Source organism: Ciconia boyciana, chromosome 1 (assembly GCF_034638445.1).
Source record: "Ciconia boyciana chromosome 1, ASM3463844v1, whole genome shotgun sequence".
Lineage (NCBI taxonomy): Eukaryota > Metazoa > Chordata > Aves > Ciconiiformes > Ciconiidae > Ciconia > Ciconia boyciana.
This window is the reverse complement of record NC_132934.1, coordinates 85,187,041-85,197,604: the sequence shown is the minus strand read 5'-3', so window position 1 is coordinate 85,197,604 and position 10,564 is coordinate 85,187,041. Positions and strand designations below refer to the sequence as shown.

The 10,564-nt window shown below is 47.7% G+C and overlaps 1 protein-coding gene across 1 annotated transcript; it reads right to left on the bottom strand.

The window, feature by feature from the left end:
- Window positions 1-7,937: 7,937 nt before the first annotated feature.
- Window positions 7,938-9,555, bottom strand: AICDA (activation induced cytidine deaminase; the record flags this gene model as incomplete). The annotated part of the gene is made up of 4 exons (XM_072849999.1): window positions 7,938-7,991; window positions 8,308-8,423; window positions 8,617-8,887; window positions 9,391-9,555. Coding segments are annotated over 4 exons (606 nt in total), but the record flags the coding sequence as incomplete, so codon positions are not given.
- Window positions 9,556-10,564: the final 1,009 nt, after the last annotated feature.

Here is a 10,564-nt window from a genome sequence, read left to right as displayed (position 1 = left end):
CTTTGTGTAAATCCACTGGGGATGTGCTGCTGCTAGGATCTGCAACATGCAGGCACAAATGATTATGTGAAGAATAAGGCAGGGGCTGGTGGCAACCATGCCTATCTCTTCTAGTTGATTAATGCTTATAGCATCCTTTGGCCATGCCAAAGTCTCCAGATGTTTATCAGACAATCAAGACAGGCAGAAAAGTTGCAGGCTGAGGAAGCAGCTCCAGCCCCTGCTATCTGAGAGAGTATATAAAGCTGCGCGCAGCTGGCTGGGGAGTGTCTCCTATGTTAACCAGATAAAATTACTCCAAGCAATGAGTGGCTTGGAGTGGCAATAGAGTGGCTAAAGTTTTCTTTCCCCTGTCCAGGTCCTTAAGCTGGATGTCACATGCCTTCTTTCTGGCCATTCTGGTGTTAACTCTTTGTTTGCTTAGGGAGAAATCAAATCACTTGATCAACATGTAGCTGAGGACACCAGGGTCTGTAACCACTCAGCAACATAACTTGTGTGTTACTGGTCTGCTGTGGAATGTGGCAACTGGATTTGAGCCTGGTCAACATATATATCTTCAAACATCTTCATTTGTGTCTTGCTTTGAAACTTAATTATGCTACAGAAGTTAGCTGAGTCCCATCTGAGAATCTAGAAAGTACAACAGCACAAAGCTATATGACAAGGTGTAGCGTCCATGGCCAGCACAAAACGGAAACCCTAAGTGTTAAGAAAATCTGCAAGACCTGAAGACCTATCCATGTCTCTTGCCATAAATACTTAAGCATCATAAAATCTTGCTCACAGCTTAGCATTGCACAGAGAAGGCTTTACCCATAGCAGTGTGGAAATTACTGACACATTGCTAGTTCACATGAAATAATCTGAAAATGCTGGCAGGTGTTGCTGTGTTTCTGTACCTTAGAATAAATATGCAGTCAGACTTTGACCTTGTAAAGGTGGGAGCTCAGTGTACCTAAAACTCCAACTCTCTGGAGGAAGATGGCAGGTTGGATGGCCCAGGTCTTTGGAGTAGCATGATGACATTGCCTGAAGGTTAAATGAGATGTAAATTTGAATTAGGAGGAGAAAGGTGGGTTGATGAGAGAGAATTTGTTTGAGAAGACCCAAGAAAGAGAACAGGAGCATTCTGTAAGTAGTGCTAGGGGAAGATGATTAGATGGTCCAGAAGCTAGGGCTGTGTCAACCACATTGTTCTACATGAGAAAGGACCAGTAGTCCAGTAAGGAATAATATATACCAGCCCAAAGTTGATCTTAATCCCATAACAGCAATATGGTGACCTGCTCCAAATTAATTGCTTTTTCCTGCAGTATCATCTGCAGGAGTAGGTGGATCTGGGTGAGTACAGACCCTGCTGTGAATCCTCCAACTTTTTTCCTGACAGTCCAAGGCTCATCTCAGTGAACTATTACCACAAAATAGTTTTCCTGCAGGCAAGGCAGAGGACAGTGCCTTTACTGCAGGACAGAGGGGTTATTCCTGGCACACCAAGAGGAACCCTATTCTTGCTTTAAACTTCAGCTAACACTCATCTGTTTAGCCCCAGGCCAGAGAGCTTTGGATGAGGGTGGGGTGGTGGCCAAGGGAGAAAAGCAAGGGAGATATCAGGATATAGAGCAGAACAACAGAGGACAAAATGATTGATGAAGGAGGAATAAAATGAGATCCCATGAGGCTCCTCAGTTTCATTTAACATGGGTCTCTGCAGCATTATCCAGTGCAGCTTCTCTCAGACAGGTGGTACAGTAGGTGTGATTCTCTTCGGGTTGTAAGGAATGCCTTGGGGATTAATAACAGTAAGTCAGCACTAGCAAGAACATGAGATGGCTGTGCAACCTGATTATTTTTGGACACACATCCTGGAAGCTGTTGGGCCTACTCCTGTTCCATCATCCTATCTCAAAGCAATATTGGCAAGTGGCCACTGGCTCCTCAGGGAGCAGTGGGCGCCTGCACAGGGATGTGCTGTTTTATGTCCCTTTTCAGCTCCCTATAGTTACAGTTTCGACTCTCTGACTCTTACTCCCAAAATAAATTTTTTCATTTGTTGTCCCCTGTAATTATCTGGGTTTCTGTCCAACTTCTTGTTTGTTTGTTCCTCCTTCTCAGAAGGGCTAATCAGTCTTGCTAGAAGTCCCAAAAGAGAAACATAGCAACAACGGGTCCCTGAAAGTGAAATACTAAGGAAGAGAAGAAGAAAGTGAGAAGATGTAATACTGCTCGCCTGACACACTCCCAGACTCCAGCACTCTTCAGCTCTTCCCAGGCCAAATGTGGTTTCTGAGTATTCAATAGCCCTTTCCGAAGCGTAAGTAGCTACACTGCTATTCTGAGAGATGAAATGAAGCAGGATCTTGGAGGCAGCTAAAAGCAGAGACAGCATTTTATGAAGGCTGTAACAACTCCAGCTGGAGTGTGATCAGGGTACTGTGGCCCTGCCCCAGTACAAGTGAGTCTGGGTCAGAGGGGTGAACCAGACATGCGCACATTTGCTCAGCAGCAATCCCAGTCCATCAGGCAAGAACTTTGCAGAGGTGATGGTCCTGTAATGCACAGGACTATCACTAAGGGAGCAAGAGGACATGTGATAAAGCAGAAATGATGAACAGGGCACTGTGAGCTGCTCCACTCCTAGTGGAGCCTGGACTCTGAAGCGAACAGTGTCCCAGGCTGGTGCCCCTGCCTCCCCCAGTCACATCTGGCTGGGGATAGTCTCTTGCTACAGCTGGGCACCAGGGCATAATGAGGCCAAGATCTCTGGCACCCCCATCCCTGTCATGGGCCACAGTTCTGCTACCGCTAGTGTCAGCTCTGAGCATTACCAAGTCATTCAGCTGTACAGAAATGCCTGGACTAATTCTTATGAATTAGCCAGAGTGCATGGTTCTTCATGGAAGGCTTAGCCCTTTCCCACTGAAGGCAGGAGGACAAACTTTCTCTGGTCCATTTAGAAGCTTTCCAGTTCAAAGTCAGCCCAGTTAAGTTTTTTTTACACCAGTTTTAGCAGCTGCCAGAGTGAACTTGCAATCTGCTGTATCCCTGCTGTGCTCCTACTGGTGTGTAAGGGCCTAGAGGTGGGTCTACCACACTGCTAGCCTATAGAGGTAACCCCAGAAGAGAGCTGGTCTACTCTCATCTTCTTGTCTCCCTCTGGACTGCTAAAAACATTGTTCCAGCTTGTAAAGTAGGCTAGTTCTTAACTGTGATTAATCACAAGATTGTAGCATGGAGACATCAACATCCTCCCTGCCCTGGAACTTGGGAGCCACCTGCACTCACCCATGTGAGGAGACAGGCCCCTTGTAGGTAGGAAGATTACCTCTCTCAATATTAGCCCCGCACCTTCAAAAGTCACATCAGTCCTTCAATTGGTATGCTTATAATAATGATGACAACAATAGCAGCAACAATGGTGTTTTAGCTGTATCTTATGTGGGTTTGGAAGCCTGAAGGGAAACCTGCCTATCACAAAAGCGTATGAGAGATTTAAAAGCCAAAAGCTTCAAAATACTTGCCATACTTTGGCACCTACCCTTCTGCTCTGACCTCTACTCTTGCAGCAACCCGCTTTCTCCTTCCCCTTCAGAGGCTCTGCTTATCCCTGCTGGTGTTGTCAGAACAAATAGTCTTTTCTGTGCCAAACCCCTCCACGTTTCTTCTGCAAACCAAATCTGATTTCCATCGCCAAGAGTATTTAATACATATGTGATTAAATAATGAAATTACTCCTCGTAGAAACACCAAAGGGTCAGCACCAGAGAGGGAAGAAAAAACTACTCAAGCTAGAGGACAATGTTGGATGCAAATACATATAGGTTAAAAACCCCTGAAGGGGCAAGTAGCAGGGGACTGGACTCCATGACCCTGAAGCCCCTTTCTGTCCTGGTTTCCAAGTACCAGCATGTGGGAGAGGGAGAGAGAGCAAGCAGGGGGGAGACATGCTTTGAAAATCCCCCTTGTATTTGTAAGGGCCTGGAGCGTGTCTTTGCATTGTTTAATGGTGATCTGTTTCTTATTATTGCAATGTGATGTCCAAGGACGCTGTGTACTGACCTGAACTATTGCTGTGTGCAGCTGTGGGAATGATGTCAGCGTCCTGCTCTTCAATGGGCACGTTCTGGGGGTTGTTGAGAGCCGGACTCCGGGAGCCATTTGCAGCAAGGAACAACATCCCTCCAGCCAACACCCTCGTGAAGGGTGCCAAACACCCCCGTGCACCAGGAGATGGCAGCCATGCCTGGTTTTCCACACTACCAATAACCATCCCATGCCCTGTTTATCCTGTTTCCCCCGTTATCAAAGACCGATCCTGTACCTTGCTCTGCTGCAGAGTTGGAGCTTTCACAGAGCAGGTGGTCTCTGTATCCCAGCCCTCCAGGGTGATAAAGCGCGTGTCAGTTGTCATAAGACTGGATGCGTCCCGAGGGTCCGATTGTCAAAAGGTCACGCAGGTGGCTGTGTGCAGAGACACGCGGGATGACGTTCAGTGAGGATGAAGGAGCTACCCCCAGCCCATGGGCAGGACAGTTTTCAGCAGCCCCCTAGGCCTCGTGAGGGTGTGCTTACAGTAACGGTGTATAAAGCTTGAGCGTGCAAAAAGCACCCAAAACATTACACACCTGCTCACGGGGGCAGGCCTGGTGAGAGCTCACGTTTGTGCCAGGTTTGCTGGGAATCTTTTGTATCCTGTCATTAAATCGTGGCTGTAGTCCTTAGGGTGCAAGTAACAAGACAACAGGGAGGCAGGCACACTCGTGGAAAGCACGGCTCAGGGCAGCAGCTGTACAGCTGTTCAGATGCGCCTCTGCCTTGTTCATGGCTGCAAGCCCTGGGATGTTGGACCAAGCGAGACTGGGGTTTTCAGCTGGCACCACAGGCCCATCTCCATAAGGGATAGACTGTAAACATCAGTGGTACCCAAGAGTATATAAGCAGTAGTGAAATGTTCCCTATATGCACAGCCCACAGGGCAAGTAAAAAAAATCTTAGGTTGAAAAAGTAATGTTACTACGTAACAGTCATCCTCCAGGGAGTTATTCTTGGCAGACACACCTAATGCATTTGAGGTTGAATTAATTAATAATGCCAATTCAAAGAATACCTTGTAAGAAATAATATGAATTGGTACTTGAGAACAGAAAAAGTGCAGTTAAAAAGGATCTCTATAGCAGGAGAGCTAAATTCCTATAGCTAAACACATGGATTAGCTAATCAGTCCGCTCTGAATTTAATCTGCTTTAGATTCAGAAGAAGCAACCTGGCATGTATTCTGAATCCAGTGCATGTTTTTTTGCATTTACTCATTGCATTCATTCTCCTATCATATAATGTCACCAATTGTCATATTTCAACAAGTATCTTCAACTCAATGTTTGACAGCATTTAAAGCAAAAGCCAGTGTCTCAACTGCTTTTTTAGAAAATGCTACTTTTTCTAGTAGCTCTCCAACAATTCCACTCAGAAGGACAACAGTGTTGTACAGGCCAATACCAAAAATTGGAAGACAGAGATCCTTTTTCCATCTCTGCTTCTCTTCTTGTTTTGTGAAGTATGTTGAGTTCTGACCGAGTGTCCACTTCGGTCAATTACAAGTCATGACTGGGAACGATAGGCTTGCAATCAATGAGGGAAGCATCTTGAACAACTTTAGCATTTACATCCCAGATTTTTGATAGTATTTCCAAAGTATCTATTGCCTGAACACTTTATCCGCCTTGATCTGCTGGGTGACACTGTCAACAACTTCAGAGTTACAAGGGAAAAGGATAAAGACAGTTTAATGGGATAATGCCAGGTTGTCTCTCCAGAAATCAGAAAGGATAAGATGATACATCAATCCTTTCTGTCAACTTCTACTTCCCTCACCCATGTGGTAACAAAATAATGACAAAACCAGATGCTCATTTGTAAGACCTTTATTTACATAAATAATATGCACTGTATCAAAAAAATATACAGCACCATGCTTGCAAATTAATGCTTTGCAAAAAACTCTCATTGCTATTCCTGGTCGAAATTCCTTGAGCTGAGAGTGCCTCAGGAGCCTGAAGTTGTAGGAAGCTTGTGATGCACCCAGTTGTGACCTCTCCTAGCAGGAGGAGGCACTGTGGGAGCAGGGCTCTCTGCTGTCCTCCTGTGGCTGGCCTATCACCAGAGGAGATGTTTTGAGGAGTGACACAGGTGCCTCCAGCCTTACCCAGCAAGAGGAACAGGATGGAGCAGAGAACTCACAGCCATCATAAAAGAAATGACAGAGCACCCCCCAGAATGTGGGACACAGTCTTGGCAAAGCCTCAAGAGGTTAGACTGCAGAGGACAATCCATCTGTAATTTAGGCAGTAGGAAGGTGGTGGTGAGCAGGCATGTAGTATGAACCCATGTCTTCAACTTGATAAAGACTGTGTCTGCAAAACCAGGTGCTGATGGGGTCCCCTAGTGGAAACACAGTGATTGCCAGGCAGGAGGATGCTTTGATTTTGCCCCCTACAAACGATAGCTATCTGCAGTCTGTATAGCTTTGCTCATGCCAGGTGTTTCTTCTGGTCAGCTCTCAGTCCATTCACCAAGTAGCCATATCTAGCCATATTACGGGCAGTAAAAGGCCTGAAAAACCAGAAGACTGTGGGACTGTTAAGGTGCCTCCAGCAGAGGAAGTTGGCTAGGGAGGGAGTGTATTGCAGGACTGATCTAGGGAGAAGTGCTCAGTGGATGAAAAGTACTCCAGTAGTGAGAGCTGTGGTGCTCCTCCCTGAAGTATGTCAAGAAACAGATGGTGACTGATGTGGATGCCAACACACCATCTAAAAAGACACAACCTCAACCTACATGAATGAGAAATTAAGTCTGAGGGACAATATAATGTGGAAATGAAGTGTGTTTTCCAGTAGATGTATGCTGGAAAAACATTGCCGTGGTGAAATGCCTTGGTCGCTCCTTTCCTGGCTGGGTGGGAGGCCCACACACTGATCAGTACTGACCTCGAGCTGCCATGGCTCTCAACATAGTTAACAGGAGTTGAGTGGACTTCCTATTTCTGCATGGCAAATATCTTGCTGGACACCCAGAATTGCAGTTTGCACTTGAAAATGTTGGCCAGGGAGTCTTCTGCTTTAATTTTAGGCTTTTATTGTCTAGTTTCAGCCTCTCCTAGGGCACAAAAACTGGTCCCACAGCTACCGAAGCTCCCTCCTTTCTGGGCAGGAGGCACTACAGGGCCTGGGCCTGCACACAATCCATTTAGAAGACCTGCTGGCTTCAAGTGAAGTTTTCAAGCTAAGCTACCTGGGCTGTCCGGGACTTACTTCAATACTCTCAGTCGAGCTTTCCAATAACTGGCCAATTTTGCTGTTAGGACACAGGCTATACCACTTAAATGGTGATGGTTTTCAACTTCCTACCCACATCCAGAAGGACAAATACACCGTTTCACAGGGGAGGACACAGAGCAGCTCAGTGTAGTGCAGCTCTAAGAGCCAAGAGATGTGCTCCCTGCAGTCCTCATGAAATGTGCAGAAGCCCTCATGAAATGTGCAGATCAGTGCAGTGCCAATGAGAACACAGTCACACAAACAGCTTTGCAGGCTGTCTGTTCCCACCTGTGCAAGGTGAAACCCAGAACTCCATTTAGTGGACCACCTGAATTAGCTCTGCAGGGACCGATGGAGGGCAAATTGCTCTCTGGCAATGTCAGTGCAGTCCTGGCTATTCCCAGCTAGCAATGGATGAGGTGTGAGTCTGGGGAATGTGTCTTCAGAAGATCAGCCTAATTCTCCTTGGAAATTAAAACGTAAGGATAGTCTTATCTCTAGACACAGGGCTGGAAGGAAGAGAGATGTAAAGAGGGAAGAAGAGAAAGGTCTGTTGTAAGGGAGAGAGTTGGAAATCAAAGAACAAGTGTTTGTCAAGTCTTCTGATTGCTGATTACTTTCGCTTCAAAGTCCCAGAGTTTTAAAGGCATCTCGTAAATCATCTACTTCATACAGTGGCTGCAGAACAAAATATAAATGGTAGGTCAGTTGTCCAGTGAGCAGGAACCTATGAAGATGGGGAAGGAGGAAGGAACGGTAGGAGATGGGATGAGAGGTGGAAGAAGGGGAAGATAATGAGGAGAGGAGATATGAAGGAAGCTGGGGGAGAGAGGCATGAGGGACATGGAAGGTGAAGACACAGGAATGAATGGAATGGCAGATGGCAGAGATGGGCAGCAAGGGCAGAGATGGGCAGCAAGAGCAGAGAGGAACTATAGTGAGGAAGAAGCTGAGGGGAAGAGGTACTGGAAGGAGAAGGAGAATTGGCCCTCACCAGGAGGATCCGTCGAAGTTTCCTGGACAGATGGACAGCGTTTTCATGCAGCCCTTCCCAGGCTTTGAACGTCTTTTCCCTGTTCTCCACAAATGTGTTCCAGCAGTAGAAGTAATCTGTGCAAGGCACAGGGGAGTTACAGAGTGCTCAAGACTGCCCCAGAGAGGACACTGACCTCTCCTAGGATCACCAAATCATCACATCCTGCCATCATCTTCTCTGGCTCCTTGTCCTAGCTTCCCCCACCCTCCTGGGCCTCCCTAACTCCCCATAGCTTTCTGTCATCTCTTTCTCGCCTGCACATCTCACCTTTGAAGGTCATGATGGCAATCTGGGCCCCTGCCCTGTGCAGGCGCCTCAGCCCCTCAGGCTCTGCCTTGCGGTCCTCGCAGAAGTAGAGGCGTGCCGTGAAGATGCGGAGCGTCAGGTTGGGGTAGGCGCGCAGGAAGTCGGCCACATGTCGGGCGCAGTCGTAACAGGGGCTCCAGGAGGTGAACCAGGTGATACGGTAGCAGCGGCCGGGGTCCAGGTCCCAGGCTGAGATGTAGCGCAGGAAGAGCACCTCCACGTGACAGCCCATCTTCATGAAAGAGGGAGAGGGCAAGGCGTGAGGCGGGGGGGGAAGCAGGGTGTAAGAGGGGTGAGGAGGGAGGTGTGAGCTGGATGGGGTGTGAGGGGAGGAGGAACAAGGTGGGGGTAGGTCCTAGGGTCAGCGCACAGAGGGAGAAGGCACAGTGGTACCTAAGTGGAAGACTGGCTAGAAAAGCACAGGAGCGCACTGATGTGTAGGAACATACAAGAGGAATGGGGGGAAGCTAAGCAGAAAAGTAAGTAGACTGGTAAAGCAGCAGGGAGGATGGGTGTCCTGCTGGTGACACACTTGGGGGTAGCATAAAGTACAGGTTTACCTGGAGGCTGCATCCCCCAAATAGTATGTACCAGTGCAGTGTCCATGCTCATGGACACGTGTGCCAGTGCCTGCGTTGCTGTCACAGTCTTCCTTTCCCTGTGGCCCCAGGCGAACTGGAGCTGCATGCATCTCAGCATGGATATAAGAACAGGACGCCAAGGTGTTCCCCGTACCTTATTGCGCAGGTATCCAAAGTCCAGGGAGCACGATGTAGCACTGTCACGGCGCTTTACAACATAGCAGAGGTAGGTTTCACGCCGGCCCTTGGCCCAGCGCAGGTTCTTGAAGTTGTAGAGGAAGAGTTTCCTCTTCATCAGGAGGCTGCAGGAGAAGACAAGAAAGAATTTACATTAGCCACACACTGGAGCCAGCAGTTGGCCATGTCTTTGTTGAGGGCTCAGCACCAAAAATATCATCCTCATGTCCAGGCCTCTCAGTACAAGAAGAGCATCAGTAATTTGCATGCAATGTGTTAGGGAGAGGGTGCAGACGTGACTGTGGGGATGAAGCAGGTGACCTTGTGAGTGGAAACAGTAAGTGAATTAGTAGTGATTAGTCAAACAGCAACTATGGCTGGGTAGAGTGCGAAAATATCTGCAAATATCCAAAAGATGGACACCAATGAGGGAGAAGGATGAAGGTGTCTGAGAAGACCTGGGAAGATGAGAGGGTCTGGAGTTCAGTCATCAAGAAATATTATTTTTGCTGTATGAAACCCTGAAAAGCCACTGGGGCAAGGGATGGATCAAATTAGAGCCTCTTTAGAGAGGACTGGACAGAGTTTCTTCCCAGCATTGCCCAAAAGAAGAGCACGGTTGAAAGTGTGCAGGGCTAGGGGCTTGGGTAAGGTGCCATACACTAGCTGACAGAATACGTAATGCGGTAGGCATGCTGACACCTCTCCAGACACAAGTACCATTCCCACATTAGGCAAACATCGAGACTGGCAGGGGCCTGCTCCCATGCCCAGGGATCCCGCTGGGGAGAGGCAGCAGGAGCACGGGGAGGGTCAGTTAGTCATGAGCCATATCTAACAGCCGCACCAAGTGGAGGTACATAGGCAGCTGAGAACAGCTGTGTTCATTGAGGTGAGATACTCACCTCCCCCACAGCAATGCAAAACAGAAGTGAATGGGTTAAAAATAATCATGTCCTTTGTCATCTTTTCCCTCTGATAGACTGATGTTCAGCAGGGAGATGGGGTCAGTTTAAGTGATAACGAGCTGGGTTTTCTGGGGGGTCTCCAGTGGGGTGTAGGAAAGGGGAATTTGGGTTTGTTAGGAATGTAAATCTGAGAGTCTAAGCAAGGAAAAGTTTCTTATACAAACACCCTTCATCTGTTTGCCA